At 39.1% G+C, this 18,349-nt stretch overlaps 1 protein-coding gene across 1 annotated transcript in view; it reads right to left on the reverse strand.

The window, feature by feature from the left end:
* The window catches only part of LOC135220558 (target of rapamycin complex 2 subunit MAPKAP1-like), a 290,454-nt gene that overhangs the window by 8,493 nt on the left and 263,612 nt on the right, over positions 1 to 18,349 (reverse strand). The window contains exon 9 of the mRNA XM_064257774.1: positions 12,478 to 12,600. Coding sequence (XP_064113844.1) covers positions 12,478 to 12,600 — 123 coding nt within the window. The remainder of the gene's footprint in view (positions 1 to 12,477; positions 12,601 to 18,349) is intronic.

Genomic DNA, 18,349 nt, shown 5'->3' on the forward strand with positions numbered 1-18,349 from the left:
CATTAGATATGAAATTACAATTTCTCAAAATGAAATTATAAAAATTCAAAATTCAACATGAAATGACAGTTTCTTGAAAAGTTTCTCTGTTAATCACTTTTACTATCATTTTCATCAAAATTTATTTCAACAATAGAAAAAATAAATCATCAAATGCCAGAAGTTAGTCAAAACAACTTAACATAGAAAAAATTCTTACTTCATGTTCAGCAATGACGGATTTCAAGTTGTCGATTGCTGCCAAATTGTAAGTTGCTCCTTCCTTCGTCTCTAACTTAAGGGCAAGCTTTCTAGTTTCGAAAAAATAAGTCTTCCTCTTCGACTTCTAGGCAGATGCATACATGATGCAGATGATCAGAATACATTTCGCAGATCTGAATAATACGTATGGCGATGATGATGATAGCGATCATTCATACACACCGCGCTATGATGTCACAAATGCGTGAGCAGAGCCTTCCGTCTTAGCTAATGGCTGAGCCGAAGCCTTCAGAATACACTTGGCAGATATGAATAATACCTATGGCGATGATGATGTTACCAATCATTCAGAATACACTTCGCAGATCTGAATAATATGTATGATGATGGTGATGATACCGATCATTCATACAAACTGTGCTATGACATCACAAATGCATGAGACAGAGCCTTCCATCTTAGCTAATGGCTGAGCAGGAAATCTTTCTCTCGCATTCCCCCTTGGAGGAATAAATCGTTTTTTTTCCTCCAAGCATTCCCCCACCCCTTCCTCTCAGATACCAGCAAATATCTTGAAAAAACAATAGGTTTGATATGTTTTGTAGTGCGTGACTCGCAGACTCTGAACGGCTTCGCAGATACAGAAAATCTATTTTTGAGAACTAGCGACCGCATAAAATGGGAATCGCACAATTCGAACACGCATAATTCGGGACCGGACTGTATATCGTACACATACAAATACAGTAGCCTTGCATACAGTATACTGTATACTACATATACGATATAGTAATTTATTAATATCAGCCAATTCTGGAGGTTCAGTGCATTCTGACTGATATTTCAGTAAAAAAAAAAAAAAAAAAAAAAAAGACACAAAACTGGAATCAGATTTGGACCGACATCAGCATAATTGAGCACTGTCAGGCTGCTGATGGCTATGTATATTGATGAAATAAAAGCACAATGAATAAGCATCTTTTCCATGAGTCTTTGAAAAAGTTATACATTACTGTATCCAATAATATTGTATGTATCTCATATTTTTGTATCATATAATACTAACAAAGCAGTCAATGTTTTGCTTTAGAAATCAGCTGATGGTGAATACAAGTTCATTTCACCATATTTAACTCAATTCAGAGTGAAATGCCATGCTTCTAGTTAGCATAAAATATCTATATACAGCAGAGCCTCGATAATCATGGGGGATAGGGCCCAGAACCCCCCGTGATAAGTAAATACCCATGTTATCTTGGTAACCCCCCTCAAAAATTGCTTAAAACTACCTACTTTAATAGTTAACCCACCCAAGACCACTATTCCAAAGTTTATAACTGCCTACTTTAGCTCAAACACCAAATATGTCTTCAACTATCACCTTAAAACTAAAATTCAAGAAAGTTTTAAAGTTATTTTACAACATTTACCTTAAGAATATATGTAGTATACGTACTACTGTACATATGTAGTCTATTAGCCTACGGATTACAGCTAGAAGCCTACATACGCATGTGCTATTACATACTCACATGGGCCTCTTTTCTTTTACAAGGAAAGAGGGAGAGAGGTAAGAGAAATATCAAAATTATGTAAATCATACGGGAAATCACCAACAATCTATGTTGATAAAGATGGCAACGATTTTGCAGTGCAATCAGATGAATAATAAAGATAAATGCTACCAGCAGCATGCAGCAAAACATCTCTTCCCTTCTTCACAACACGTTAATATATTACACGTAATAACATTCATCTGACATTTAGGCTTCTTTCCCATAAGAGTATAAGAATTAGGGCTTTTGGATGCCACATAATTATCTCGTTTATATGGGTACAATTTAAAGAACACGGTGAACACGACTTCAATAACAACATAAACAAAACGTGGGTAGGCCAGTGTTGCCAAATGGGAATGGCAATTTCTTGCTAGATTTTGCTCCATAAAGTGCTAAAAAAATTCACAATATACACAACAATGCCACCCATCCAATTTCACCCGATTGCTCTCTTTTTCAATTCAAACATGTTTCTAACATACACAGTGTACTTGTACATTACATTACATAATTCCTAATAATTTTGAAACCTATTCTGTTCAATTCCTGATAATGGTTTTGCAAGATTTTGATCTTTTTTCTTACATGATATCAAACATAGTAGCATAAAAGAAATATTCAATTTAACATTACAAACATTTGATATCAAAATACGTATGCTAGATGTATTTGAAAACAAATGCAAGTTTTCCTGCCAGGTGCTAGATTGAAAATTTTCTTGCTAATTACCTCAAGAAAATGAAAACTAGCATTAAAAATGCAAAATTGATAACACTGGACTCAACAGATCCCCGCATAGTACTACTACGCATCCGTAAATTAGTTATGTGAAGATGGTGTTAGTAGTACAAATGATAGTTATTGTATCGTTAAAAATATCAAAATAAATGAAGTCACAAAGCCGTTCCTATGTCATGTTTTTCCTAAACGCGTAGTCTAAAAGGAAAACGTTATTTTGTTTGTTTCATCGCTGCCACAAACCCCTAACAATGCAGAATACATATGATCATTCCAAACTATTATTTACTACCAAAATAACAATGATATTTTGTAATGGAAATGAATGTTACGTATATTCCAAACATTATTATTACCATGACTGATACTATTAAAATTTCGAAAGATAATCTTGCTGTGAACGCTACCATAATTTGATTTTCATATATGTACATACATTTTGTCAGCTGGCTGGCCTCGCATAGATAAAAGTTTATTTCACTGATATGGAATTACTCCACAAATAGCCTTTTTATTATGAAGATATGATGGTAATAAATAAGGTAAAAAATGGTTTTATGCATTTCGTTTATGCTTCGTCGCCAACAGCAAACAACAATACGATAATCTATGACAATTATCGTTTGTATGACTGCATTGTTCAGAGAAGTTATATGTGTATAGTACTACCAAAATAATAATGAAGTTCAAATTAATTTTAGCCTTAATGTTATTACTACCATAATTACGCTACTAATATTAAAATTTCTAAAAGGTTATCGAACAATAAAGGTCACTGTGAACACAACCGTATACATACTACATTTTCAAATTGTTTACATTTTGTGGCTGGCCACTCGAAGAATAAGTTGAGTGCAGTGATGTGGAATTATTCCTTGAATAGGCTATTTCTGGGCTCAGCCTGTGTCGCCCAGTGAAATAGGTTCCTTTGACACTATTTCTAGGTATAAATATTGCTATTATTACCAGAGAAACGTTAGTGCCAAGGTAAATGGCTCGCTCACCTTTTAATAAAAGGTGTCGGTATATGTAAAGAGTGAGTGAAAACCACTACCAGAGGTATTCTGCCATTTAGCTTCTTCCTCCGCCAAAACCCCAACTACAGAGGAGCCGAACTATAGCCCCGCTACCCTCTACTACTACAGTGAGTGCCTCTGACGTCATTCCTTTGGATAGCGTCACCGGCATCACACGTGTCTTTGTTTTGTGCTGTGTTTTTGCGCTGACATATTTGGATTATTCTCTTTACGATGGATCAAGCTACTGCATCCAAGTTAAGTACTGCTGTTATGGTTTTATGATCTCAATTATGCAGATCTCTCCCATTTTATTGTGTTTAGGAGGAGATTAGGTAGAGTGAGCTTCATGGTTCCTGCGCAGACTTCTCTCCCAGACCGCATAGCGGCTCCCGCACTCTTTTGGTCTTCCATACCATCAGAGTTACCTTAGCAGTACATTTTTATTATTCCATAACTGTTTTATTGTGATATTCATGCAGTTAGCTTGAATTTTATTCATTCTAGTCTTTCACGGGGTCCTCCTCACTCTGACCGCATGTTTCGGATCGTAGCCTAGCCTAGTCAGATCCCGATTCGTTAGGAGTCTCTCCCTTACATTAGGACCTAGTCCCTTCGTTTTATGTCCTGGCTCCTAGTCCCTGCCCCCATAAATTGGTACAGCATACCGACTAGCCGCCTAAGGGTTAGGCTAACACACCCGAGTAGTCAGACTTGCGATTAGCCTACCCCTCCTGGACATCCTTATCTTACGCTGTTATTATTATTTTCTCCCCCCGTGTTAGTCTAGCTTATATCTATTTAATTTTATATTTATATGTATGTTTCTATGGTTATTTATTATTGTGTGCTATGTGCGACTTACATGGCCGGTTGGCCCCTTGTGATCAATTGGCCCTCCACACAACGTCTCTGTTCACCCGGCTGGGAAGGTTCCCAGTTGATCGCGTACGAGCCACCCTGTTGCTGACCTCCTCCCCCCTCCTCCCTCTCCCCCTCCACACCATCCCCACCCACCTCGGTGAGGTGATGACTCGCTCGCTACGCAGCTAGCTATCCGAGTCCGCATGAGAGGGGGAGTTCTCTCGGAGGTAGGTGGGGGTGGATACACTCAGCGCTCGGGCCTGCCGTACTCAGTCACTTTGCTCGGGGCTTGGGGACCCTCCCCCTCCCTCCCTTCACCGTACTACGGTGAGCCACCAGGCGGGGGAGGCGGGACCACCTCTCCCCCCCCACCCTAAGTACTCACCATCCTCTCCGCTCCGGCGGTTTCAGCTCCGGCCAACACCGGACCTGACTTGAGAATGTTTAGTCATAGGCCTCAGCCTCAGGGTGTCATCCACCGTACATGTGTACAGTTGGTATTCCATTAATATATGTATAGCATTTACACACAACCTAGTTTGTACATGTCTGGAATATCACTCTATGGGTTTCTGTTTCACTGTCTCGCTACCGCTCTAGCAGTTGCTTGCGGCACGGGTATGCCTTCAGTTGTTCCGACACCTTACTCCGGCCCCAGGGCGGAGTTGACCTAGTAGTCTCTTCCCCTCTTAAGTAACACGGAGCTATGCATGGCAGTGCGGCAGTTACCCTGATATAGTTGCACATACCAGTATTACTGGTCTGGTTCTCCGGAACCACTCCGGCGCTGTAAACCTTTATATATTTTACATACTATGTGACTGCATGCATACATATATATATATTCCCTTGTTGGTAGGCTCCACTCCGGCGCCTACTACAAATTAGACTTATAGCATTAAGTTCTATAACCTCCCCGGAGGTTGTCATGATACTCATGTATCCTTTGACTTACAGGTCATCTGTTGCCAGGAACCCGGCTGTAATGCCGTCCTGCAGGATTCCTGTGGGCATGAAGTCTGCCGCTCCCACGACGGGTGCGCCGTACGGGTAGACAACTACTTGGTGTGGCACCATGAAAACTGCCTCACCTGCTACGCCTTGGTTGGAGAAGCCTCCACCGAAGTAAGTCTCCGCCATCAATGGTATTGAGTCCATTCGTTCGCTCATTATATTCACTTACGTGCATATTTACTAATTGAATTGTTTTGATTCATATACTCCAGTCGTCTTGTCTCTATGGCTAACTAACCCTTCTTACAGGGCTTGGAAGCGAAGAGGGCAGCAGCTTTAGCCAACTTGAAGGCCTGGGTCGGGGGTTTCGGGAGGAATTCTCCCAAAGGCCACCCGTACATCTTGGCCCAGGACAGGGCAGACCTAGTCTTCCCCGGCGCGAAGAGAGGTTCGGTCGTGGATCCCCAAGTTGCCGCTCCTCTCATCGCCGGAATCCAAGCTATGGTTTCGCTCCCGGCATAAGGGGACCTGACGGAGGACGTCGCAGAGGACGTGGCAGCTCTCAACCTTGACTTGGAGCCCATGACTGTAGATGTCATGGGCGAAGGTAAGGATGTACTTGAAGCAGGTCCTGTAGGGGCTCAAGGGCTTTCCTCGAGTCCTTCTCCTTCTCCTTCTCCTATCCCTTCCACATCTACTTCTTTCCGGGGCTTCACAGTGAGAGTCCCAAGGTAGGAGGGAGGCTGTACCTCTTCCGCCAACAGTGGGGTTCAGCTCTTGGGCTCAAAGTATAGTGACCAAAGGTTTGGGTTGGAGTTGGACGGAAGGTCCTCCTCCACCCAACAATTTCTACCAAAAACCGACAGCGGAATTGATAGAGTATACCCAAGATCTTCTTCTCAAAGGAGTAGTATCAAGGGTCAAGAACTTAAAATTTCAAGGACGCTTGTTCAGCGTGCCAAAGAAAGACTCAGGAAAGCGAAGAATCATCCTGAACTTGTCACACCTAAACTTATTCATTCCTTGCGACAAGTTCAGAATGATGACCGTTTCGCAGGTGCGGACCTTACTTCCCCGTGGGGCCGTCACAACCTCTATAGATCTTAAAGATGCCTATTATTATGTTCCAATAGCCAGACACTTCAGCCCGTTCCTAGGCTTCAAGCTAGGAAACAAAGCTTATTCTTTCGGGCTCAACATTGCCCCCAGAATTTTTACGAAACTGGCGGAAGCAGTCATCCAAGAGTTGAAGTCTCAAGGAATCATGCTAGTAGCGTATCTGGACAATTGGCTCATATGAGCAAAGTCCCCCAAAGAATGCCAAAAGGCAACGATTAAACTAATCAAATTTCTGGAACATCTACGGTTCCAAATAAACAAAACCAAGTCCAGGCTGACACCGGAATATCGGTTCCAGTGGTTAAGCCTGCAATGGGACTTGGATTCACATACCCTGTCAATCCCGCCATTAAAAAGGAAAGAAATAGCCAAGTCTACAAGGCAATTTCTCAAACAACGCAAACTTCCCGGAGGAACCAAGAAAGAATCTTAGCCTCACTCCAATTTGCCTTGGTCACGGACATTCTTCTGAAAGCCAGACTGAAGGACATAAACAGGGTCTGGCGTTCAAAAGCAAACCGGAGGTCCCGGGACAAGCTAGCTTCTATCCCAGCGATCTTGCGGAAACGTTTCCGTCCATGGACGGAAGTGAAGAACCTATCAAGGGCAGTACCCCTTCAATTCCCCCCACCGTCTCTAGTGATCCACATGGATGCGTCCCTAAGCGGATGGGGAGGGTACTCACAGTACAAAAAGGTCCAGGGAACCTGACCCCTACCATTCCTCCAGCTACATATGAATGTACTGGAAGCCATGGCAGTGTTTCTTACTCTGAAAAGGCTCCGGCCACACAAGAAATCGCATGTCAAACTGGTCCTAGACAGTGCAGTGGTACTTCACTGCATAAACAGGGGCAGATCCAAATCAAGTCACCTGAATCATGTCCTGATAGCCATATTTTCTCTGACGGACAAGAACAATTGGCACTTGTCAGCCACCCACTTAGCAGGGGTAAGAAACGTGGTAGCAGACGCTCTGTCACGCTCTGCCCCTCTAGAATTGGAGCGGACCCTAGACAACGAGTCATTCAAATGGAACTGTCAGAAAATCCTGGGGCTTCAGGTAGATCTCTTTGCCACGGAGTCAAATCACAGACTCCCTTGCTATGTGGCACCCAACCTGGACCCTCTGGCTTATGCCACGGACGCTATGGCAATAGATTGGAATGCATGGAAGAAGATCTACCTGTTTCCTCCGGTGAATCTTCTGAAAGTCCTGAACAAACTAAGATCGTTCAAGGGCCGGGTGGCTCTAGTAGCTCCCAATTGGCCCAAAAGCAATTGGTTCCCACTGCTCTTAGAATTAGGACTCCGGTCCCTACGGATTCCCAATCCCAAACTAACCCAGCTAGTTCAAACACGGACTGTGTCCGCTTCCTCAAGGATTCAGAAAGCCCTAACTTTATGGATTTCTTGAAGTTTGCAGCTCACAGGAACGCTAACATCGGTCCCCAAAATATTGCAATGCTGGAATCAGATAAAAGGGAATCTACCTTACGTCAATATGACTCGGCCGTTAAGAAACTAGCTATGTTTCTTAAAAGGCTCAAATACACAAATAATGACCACAAATTTGGCCATTTCCTTCTTCAGAACTTTGTTCGAGAAAGGTCTTGCAGCAAGCACAATTACCACTACCAAATCAGCTCTTAAAAAGATCCTCCAGTTTGGTTTTGGTATAGATCTAACAGATTCTTACTTTTCCTCTATACCAAAAGCTTGTGCTAGACTTAGACCCACCGAGAGACCTAAGTCAGTTTCTTGGTTCTTGAATGACGTTCTTAAATTGGCCTCAGAAATAAATAATGAATCATGTGATTATATAACCCTCCTGAGAAAAACTTTATTTTTATTAAGTTTAGCATCAGGAGCAAGAATTTCAGAACTGTCGGCTCTTTCGAGAGAATCAGGTCACATTGAATTCCTCCCCTCAGGAGAAGTACTTCTTTCTCCAGATCGTCAATTTTTGGCCAAAAATGAGGACCCACAAGAAAGGTGGACCCCAGGAAAATCTTACCACTCCCCCAAGACAAGTCCCTATGTCCGGTCAACTCCTTAAGTGCTTACTTGAGTAGAACAACCTTAAAGTCTTCAGGTCCCTTATTCATCAGGGAGAAGGGTGGTACGATTTCCTTAAAAGGCATCAGGCAACAAATTTGTACTTTATTAAACAACCCAACCCGGAATCCTTCCCACGGGCTCATGATGTTAGGGCAGTTGCCACATCTATCAATTATTTTCAACACATGAATTTTGACGGTCTTAAGAAAAACACAGGCTGGAAATCTCCGACAGTCTTTAAACACCACTACTTAAAGTCTTTGGAGGCCCTTAAATTTTTAGCAGTGGCAGCTGGAAACAGTTTCCCCTGACACTGCTTAATATACTTATTAATCTTTCACTGTAGCCTTCCTTCCCTTCTGCCTGCCTCACTTGCACCCTTGCTTAGCTAGTTCGCCTCTAGTGTACATATTGCCTTGGATGTAGTTGTTCTTACATTGTTGCTTGCGTTAGGGCTCAGTTCCCTCGCTTATTTGTATGATTGTCAAATTGACTGTTTCTGTATCTTACATGTTTCACTGTTAAGTACCTTTAAGTTTATTAGGCTTAGTACCTTTGAGTTTTTTAAGCTAAGTAATTTTAAGATGGTAAAATATACTTTACCTTTCACTTTGTAACCAATTTTGTACTTTTAAGTTGTACATTATGCTAATTAACTTTACTGGTGTTTATTTTACCAGCTAATTTCAGTATTTTGTATTTTCTTCCAAGCTTGGTGGAGCTAATTCTCAGACACTATTTCACGGAGCGACACAGGCTGAGCCAAGAAAAGGGATTTTGACGAAGGAAAAATCTATTTCTGGGCGAGGGGCCTCTGTTGCACAGTGAAATCCAACCCTGTATTTTTATTCCTCACCCTGCTTAACCCAAGCTTGGGTGCTATCTTCAGGAATGACGTCAGAGGCGCTCACTGTAGTAGTAGAGGGTAGAGGGGCTATACTTCGGCTTCTCTGTAGTTGGGGTTTTGGCGGAGGAAGAAGCTAAATGGCAGGGTACCTCTGGTAGTGGTTTTCACGCGCTCTTTATATATACTGACACCTTTTATTAAAAGGCGAGCGAGCCATTTACCTTGGCACTAACGTTTCTCTTTTTCTCTGGTATGAATAGCAATATTTATACGTACCTAGAAATAGTAACAAAAGAACCTATTTCACTGGGCGACACAGGCCCCTCACCCAGAAATAGATTTTTCCTTCGTCAAAATCCCTTTTATCATGAAGATGTGCCTATAATATATAAGGTGAGGAATGTTTTATTACCTTTATTGTCAGTTAACATCATTATGTGAATCTGTTCATGTATGTTGGTGGTTATCGCACTGCAACTAGGCCTAGCCTATCAATGAATGTCATATGCCAGTAATATATAAGGTGAGAATGGTTTTACTGCCTTTATTGTCAGTTAATATCACAATGCAAGTCTTTTCATGTATGTTGGTGCTTATCGGATCGCGGCCGAGGCTTAGCCTACCGATAAGCATCTCATATGCAACACGTTTGTCCCTTGATGCTGCAATTCATACCAGCTATATAGCATGAGAAGTGGTCAAAGAAAAAACCTGTGAATAACTGATTCTGTGATTGCTGATCCACGACTAAGCGATGCCCCACTGTACTTTACTTATATAAGACAAGGTAATTTTTCATCATACAACATATTTTTGTCAAAATATGAATTTAATACGTCTAATGAACTAAATTTTTTTTAATAGATTGCATTGTGGGCATGTTTACTGAATAAAAAAATTGTGATTTTGTTTGCTTTTTTCACTTGATTTCTTCATAGTACGAGCTTTACCGTTATGTTATCTATCTTTTATCGGCGTGAAAACAATAGCAAAATGTGTTCTTTCAAGACCTGAGGTTTTAATTAAAATGATTCTCTCTCAATTTTATCTACAGTTGTGTTTGATGGCATAAGTTTACAAGAGTTTTATCCTTGTTGCCGATGCATGATAATAGTCATTAGCAGCTCGAAAAGTGTTCTCAGCTTCAGCTACAACTTGGTTTAAATTTAACAGTATGTTTCCTTGCTGATATTTGATCTATAGCGAGCAAAGTTATTACATAAAAATATATCAGTCCTATTCTAAATAACGTCATTTATAACATAACTACAGTAATTGTTTACTATCGTACGATGGTTGAAATACAAGCCAAATGGGTGTTGTTATCCAATTTGGTTGTATTTAGCAACAACATTGTTTTGGTTGTTCATGGCTGTACACATTTACTCAAAAATTAGAACATTAAAACAATACTTTCATTGTGCTCTTTTCCTGTTTTTTTTAACTTATTTAACTAGAAGATGGGTTAAAGTTAGGCTATTGTAATTTGGTCTCTCGCTCCCTGATTGTAGGTACACAGCTGCCTGCATCAGTTACGAGTGAAAATTAAAAATAGTTCAAAATATTGTTGTATCATTATTAATTGCTAACCCCATTATAAAATCAGATTATTGTAAGATGAATTATTGTAACTTGAACATTACCTGTATTTATAACAGTGATACAATCAGTGCAACCTGGTTTAGGTCGCATGTCCTTCCTTTACTAGAATACTGTTCCCCAGTGTGGATGTCTACTTCTGCCACAGATTTATCGCTTTTAGATACTGTGGTTTATGATTCTAGATTTCTGTTTCCTAACTTAAGCAGTTATGACTTGGACCATCAATGGATGGTCTCTTGCTAGTAAATTTCTCATAAGCATCACTTTAACACACATCTTTGACATTCACAATTGACCCCTGATCCTCTTTTCCTCCCTAGAGCAACCCAATTTGCTGAACAACAGTACCAATATGCTTTCGAACTCCTCAGTTCCAGAGGTCCTTTATTACTCACACTGTTGGACAATGGAATGTCACAAGTTAAAGCCAAAGATGAAATGCATTACTAACTAAATCAATTCTCCTTGTATTTCAATGATTTAATTATATTATATCTATTTAATTTCTAATTATATTATATCTATTTAATTTCTAACTTATTTTTTTCTTTTCTAATAACAGATCTATCCTTTCTGCATTTGCTATTACGTACTGTCTGTTACTCCTTTTAAATAAATAGCATATATTTTTTAGAAGCTTGAATTTAAAGTCCATGGCCCGTGTAGGCTTGTTCCATATAAATATTGTTGATAATAATAATAATAATAATAATGCAGTAACCCAGAAAAATAAATTATCAGAAAATAGAGAAAACTATACAAACTGAATGCTGCTGATGCAGCTATCACCTTCAACACCATATGTTTAAAAGAGGGTCTACTATTTCTTCATACTAATCTATGCCTGCACAACCCTTTGGCCACAATGAAAGTGACATCAAAAGTTTCAAGAGATCCCTTCAACAAGGCCATCTAACCACCAAGATAGAACACCACACACTTAGTAATAAAATAGTGAAATTAAGAGTTTGCTCTATCTCTATACTCCTGGAGATTATTCACACCCCTCATCCTGATTAAAAGCTACGAGGCACAAGGATCTATTTCATTTTGAAAACACGGATTTTTAATTTTTGGTGCTATTACTGTTTTGACTCAAACCATTGCCATTTCTAACTATTACCACATCTTAAAAACAAGGAAACTATTGAAAAATATGGAAACTTTTTATTCTCTACATTTAAATTCTATAATAATACTGTAATTCTCTCTAAAATGCCATTACTTTTAGGGGTGATGGAGTTAAATAATCCAAATATCATCCCAATGTCAAAAACGTTTATATTTATTTTTTCATCTACTGAGTATGATATCAACAGATTATCAAATGATGACACTTGTATATCATCTGATGTCACTGGTATCTCAAACGGAAACATATAATTTCAGAGTAAAGAGCGCTGAACAAGTTTTACTACAAGTGAAGAAATAAAATAAATGTATTTTATAATATGACATATGCTACCTGTAAATATAGTACAGAAAAAAGTGAATAAAAACTTTTGGAAGATACATACCAAGACATGCTTCACATTTTCCAAACTTGAGCAACCATGTCACTTTGTATGATCTGTACAAAACTGCCTCTACACTTGACATATTGTTTCCAGTTGTATTGAGCGGTATCTCCACACGTTTACCTGGAAAGTTAAAATGTTATTAAATTACAGATAAAGTGTAACCCTTTTAGTATCAAAGCCATTTTAACTGCTAAAATCCTATGACAGTACATTGAAGACTGTGATGTTGGGAAAGATAAGTGGGGAAAGTGGAAGAGTGGCATGTTTGATGGCATAAGTTGCTCACACAACATGAGCAGTCTGTGATATTTCTTTATTCATACTGTTGTTTTCACTACAATTATATATATCCTTCAGCTTCATGGTGTATTTACAGCCAATGCTTGCTTTAATAAAAGTGAAGCGTATGCATGCCTCAACATGAAATAATTTTTAGGAAATGTTAATTTGTAAATACCCAAAATTACTGTTTTATGAAATCTGTAAAAATAATGCACTAAAATACAAACACATTAAATACTGCATCTCAATGACACAGTGAATTACAAAATGACTGGTAAAATTAACGGCAAGCTGCACACTGTGGGATCAGTTAATCACAGGTTTTTCCTTGGACCACTTCTCAGCCTATATTGCTAGTATGAATTGCAGCAGGGTTGTCCTGGTAGGCTAAGCCTCGGCTGCAGTCCATAACCACCAACATGCATGAACAGATTCATATTATGATATTAACAGACAATAAGGGTAATAAAACCATTCTCACCTTATATATTATCTTCATATCTTCATAATAAATAGCCTATTCATGGAATAATTCCACATCATTGACATAACTTGTACTTGGAGTGAGTGACCAGCAACGAAATGTAAACATTGAGTTACATTGCATTCACACCGACCTTTATCATTCTAACCTTTTAGAAATGTTAATAGTAGTAGTGTAATTACGGTAGTAATAACATTTAGGAAAACACTAATTTTCAATTCGAACTTCAATATTATTTTGGTAGAACTTAATTAACTTCTCCAAACAATGCAGTGATACAAACGATAATTGTCAAGGATTATATATTGTTTGCAATCACCAATGAAGCGTCAATGTAATAAAACTATTTTCACTTTATATCATATCTTCATAATAAAATGCTTATCTTATATTATTGGCATATCTTCATAATAAAAAGCCTCTTCAAGGAATAATTTCTTGGGGAAAGCATTTTTCAAAAGACAAAAATACACTTCACAAGTTTACAGTGTGCATTGATTACTTTACTTTGATTTGGTTACATTAATATTACAGTACGGTACTGTAATCAGTACAGTAACTAATTTTTTTATCATTAATGTATACAGGCAGTCCCCGGCTTACGACGGGTTTGGCTTACGACGTTCCGAGGTTACAACGCTTTTCAATTATATTTATCAGAAGTTATTTCCAGGTTTACAACGCTTACAATGCCAATCTGACAGAAGAAATATGACTCCAAAAATGCAAAACAATCAATATTTGAAGGTTTTTTGATGAAAAATGCTATAAGAATACAGTTTATGTACATAGTTTTTAATGCACCCAAAGCATTAAAAGTAAGGTTTTCTTAGTATTTTTGATGATGTTCCGGGTTATGACGATTTTCAGCTTGCAACACGTCTCAAGAACGGAACCCTCGTCATAACCCGAAGACTGCCTGTATTCATTCACAAAAAAACACATATGATCACTGTGACGTCACCAACCTACAGTCTCATTCGTACGTACGTATTAATTTTACTCAACATGATAGTGGTTGCACCATTCTACAAACTACCCACGTATTTTACATACTTATGCTCTATACTCTATCATAAAACACTTTGCTTACTTTTTTGTGGATCCCAAATAGCACTATATACTGGAAAATTTACAAAATCGCTAAATTTTTCAGAGCAAGATTCACTAATTACTATATTTTCATCTTATTTTCAGCACTTCTTCTTCTTCCCAGCTTGTTCCCATTTTTATATGGGGTCGCCGTTTCGGATGAGCCGTTTCCATCTATTTCTATCTTGTGCTTCTGCCTCATCAATTCCCTTCTCATTTAAGTCTCCTCTCACACAGTCCTTCCATCTTTTTCTTGGTCTCCCTCTTTTTCTTCTTCCTTGCACCTCCACCCCCATAGTATGTCTCCCAGCGTGGTCCTCATCTCTCCTCAACAGGTGTCCATACCATCTCAGCCTCCCCTCCTGCACTTTCTTTGATACTTCCACCACCTTAGTTGACCCCCTTAAGTAGTCATTTCTGATCCTATCCACTCTTGTTATCCCAGACATCCACCTAAGCATTCCTCATCATTTCTGCCACATCCATCTTCTTCTGCTCTGCTTTTCTCATGCTTGCTGTTTCCGTACCATACAGCATTGCTGTTCTTACCACCGTCTTATGAAATTTTCCTTTTAACCTAAGCGGCACTCTTTTGTCACAAAGAACTCCCGAGGCCGCTCTCCAGTTGTTCCAGCCTGCCTGTACCCGATGTTTTACTTCTTCTTCCATACTTCCTCCAGCGTTAACAAAAGATCCAAATACTTAAACTTATCAACTCTCCTTATTTGCTCTCCACCAAGCTGAATACTTTCTCTATCATCCCCCTCAGTGGTGGTACACATATATTCTGTCTTGGATCTACTTATTCTCCTTCCTCTGTCCTCCAGTGCTTGTCTCCATCTTTCCAATTTCACTTCCAGATCTTCCCACCCTGCTCTCTGCACACAGAACAATATCATCCGCATACAATATGTTCCATGGTACTGTCTACTTCCTCATATATAACATCCATCACTATGTTAAAGATAAATGGGCTCAGAGCCGACCCCTATGGTGTAATCCTACTCTCACCTCAAAACCTTCTGTCTCCCCAACACTGCTCCTCACCTCTGGTAAATACATTCCGGTACATCTCTTGTATCAATCGCACATACTTCTCTGGCACCATCTTCTCCCTCAGGCTCCTCCATACCTCTTGTCTCGGGACTCGGTCATAAGCCTTTTCAAGGTCAATGAATACCATATGTAGGTCCCTTTGTCTTTCCCCGAATTTCTCCATTATTTGCCTCAGACAAAATATGCCATCTGTTGTTCCCCTTCCCTTCATAAATCCCATCTGCTCTTTACCTATTTGTACTTCTTCTCTCAGTCCTAGCATCTATCATCCTTTCCAATATCTTCAAAGTGTGGGACATCAATTTAATGCCCCTATAATTACCACACTCTTGGACATCGCCTTTCCCTTTAAAATTGGGATCAATATACTCCACGCCACTCATTTGGTATCTTTTCCTGTTCAAGGATCTTTATCATAAGGATCGTACAGTATATCCACTCCTTCATCTCCTAATGCTTTCCATGCCTCCACCGGGATCATGTCTGGTCCGGTTGCCTTCCCATTCTTCATCTTCTTCAGTGCATTTAGTACCTCTTGCCTAGAAAACCTCATTGCCATGCCAATGTTTCACTTGCCCATCTTCTCTTATTAGTCTATTATTTTCTTCATTTAACAACTGTTCGAAATATTCCTTCCATCTCTTCACAATGTCTTCCTCCTTTCTAAGCACTACACCCTCTTGATCCTTTATTTGTTTGATATGTGTTATATCTTTGGTGCTCTTATTTCTAGCCTTTGATAGCTTGATCATCTTCTTTAATCCTTCCTTTGTCCCCAGCTCATTATACACATCATCATACAACTTTGCTTTAGCTTGGGCTACCACCATTTTTCACCACCTTGTTTTTCTCTCTGTACCTATTTCTGTCTTCCACTGACTGTGACTCTTCCCATCTTTTCTTTGCCTCCTTCTTATCTTTTACTACTTTCTCAATGTCTTCATCCCACCACCAACTCTCCTTTTCTTCCCATATGATACCAGATGTCTCTCCTAGCAGCTCCTTTCCATGCCTTCTTATTACTGCTGCATTTCGTGCCCACCATTCTTGAACATCTTCAATCCCTATATCAATATCCTCCAAAACCCTCCTCTTAAACTCTCTCTTCTTATCCCTTCCTTCTGTAATTCGTACCATTTAATTTTCCTTATCCCTTTAGCTTTGGTTTTTTCTTTCCCTTTTCAACTTCAAGTCCATACATAGCAGCCTGTGTTGGGGGGCTACATGGTCGCCTGGAATAACTTTGCAGTTCTTGACCTCCACCAGATTTATCCTTTTATACAAGAAATAGTCTATCTGGGAGAATCTTCCCCCACTCCTATATGTTATTAGGTGTTCCCTTTTCTTCTCAAAGAATGTGTTTACTATTGCCATGTCGAATGACACAGCAAAGTCCCACTACACTCTCTCCTTCTGGTTTCTCTCCCCACCAATTCCATGGCCCCCATGCACCGCCCAATCGCTCATTTTCACTTCCGACATGGCCATTCAAATCTGCCCCAACTATCACCCTCTCATGCTCTTCCAGTTCTTGCATTATTCCATCCATGTCTCTCCAGAAATTTCCCTTCTCTTCTTCTGTGCAACCAACTTGTGGTGCATATGCGCTTATAATATTCAGAATCTCTCCTCCATAACATATCTTCAATCTGATGATAACGGTCATTCTTTCTATGCACTTCTATTACCGAGTTCTTTAGTTCACTAGACAGTACTATGCCAACTCCATTTCTACCTTGTTTATTTGCTCCACTATAATATAGCTTATATCCATCTCCCAACTCTTTAGCTTTATTTCCTTTCCACCGCGTTTCTTGCACACACACAACATCTACTTTCTTTTCTCTCATCAAGTCAGCCAATTCTCTACCTCTCCCAGTCATGGACCCAACATTTAGCTGACATACTCTGAACCCAATGTGAGCTCGCTTCTTTAGCTGCACCCGCTCCTGATGCCTGTATTCATTCACAAAAAAACACATATGATCACTGTGACGTCACCAACCTACAGTCTCATTCGTACGTACGTATTAATTTTACTCAACATGATAGTGGTTACACCATTCTACAAACTACCCACGTATTTTACATACTTATGCTCTATACTCTATCATAAAACACTTTGCTTACTTTTTTGTGGATCCCAAATAGCACTATATACTGGAAAATTTACAAAATCGCTAAATTTTTCAGAGCAAGATTCACTAATTACTATATTTTCATCTTATTTTCAGCACTAAGTATAGGATAAAAATTATTGACTAATTTTCAGATACTAATATTAATGTAAATAGCAAAATATCGATAAAATGCTAAATTAAAATCCCACAAAATCACCTCTCTCTCTCTCTCTCTCTCTCTCTCTCTCTCTCTCTCTCTCTCTCTCTCTCTCTCTCTCTCTCTCTCTCTCCGTATGCTTCTCTTAATGAAATAAAACAGCAACTTTAAAAAAAAAACCTATTTCACTTACAGAATAATACTGATCTATTATTATCGTAATAAAAGAACAGATGGTCCTCGACATTTGTAGGTACATATGTGTTGCCATATTTTTATTCTTTCTGTGATCTACTAAACTGTGCTTCAATAAAACTTTTATAGTTGACTTAATGATTATCAGACATATCATAACAGTATACAAGAGAATATTTTATCACTATCAATGTTTTATTTCTTATCACCGTAAAAACATTTAAAATACAAACTTAATAATGTAAGCAACACAATGTTGTTATTATTCTCGACCTAAGCTAGTCAACAGTTACTCTCATCCTAAGCTGTTCTCTCTCTCTCTCTCTCTCTCTCTCTCTCTCTCTCGTCTCTCTCTCTCTCTCTCTCTCTCTCAATGAAATATGAATTACAGTATCATAAACCTTTATGTAAAAAGTTAAAAAATAATAATTTTAAAAATAATAATTCCATTAATAAATTTGTTTTTTTTAGCAACTAAATAGT

This window comes from Macrobrachium nipponense, chromosome 2 (assembly GCF_015104395.2).
Source record: "Macrobrachium nipponense isolate FS-2020 chromosome 2, ASM1510439v2, whole genome shotgun sequence".
NCBI lineage: Eukaryota > Metazoa > Arthropoda > Malacostraca > Decapoda > Palaemonidae > Macrobrachium > Macrobrachium nipponense.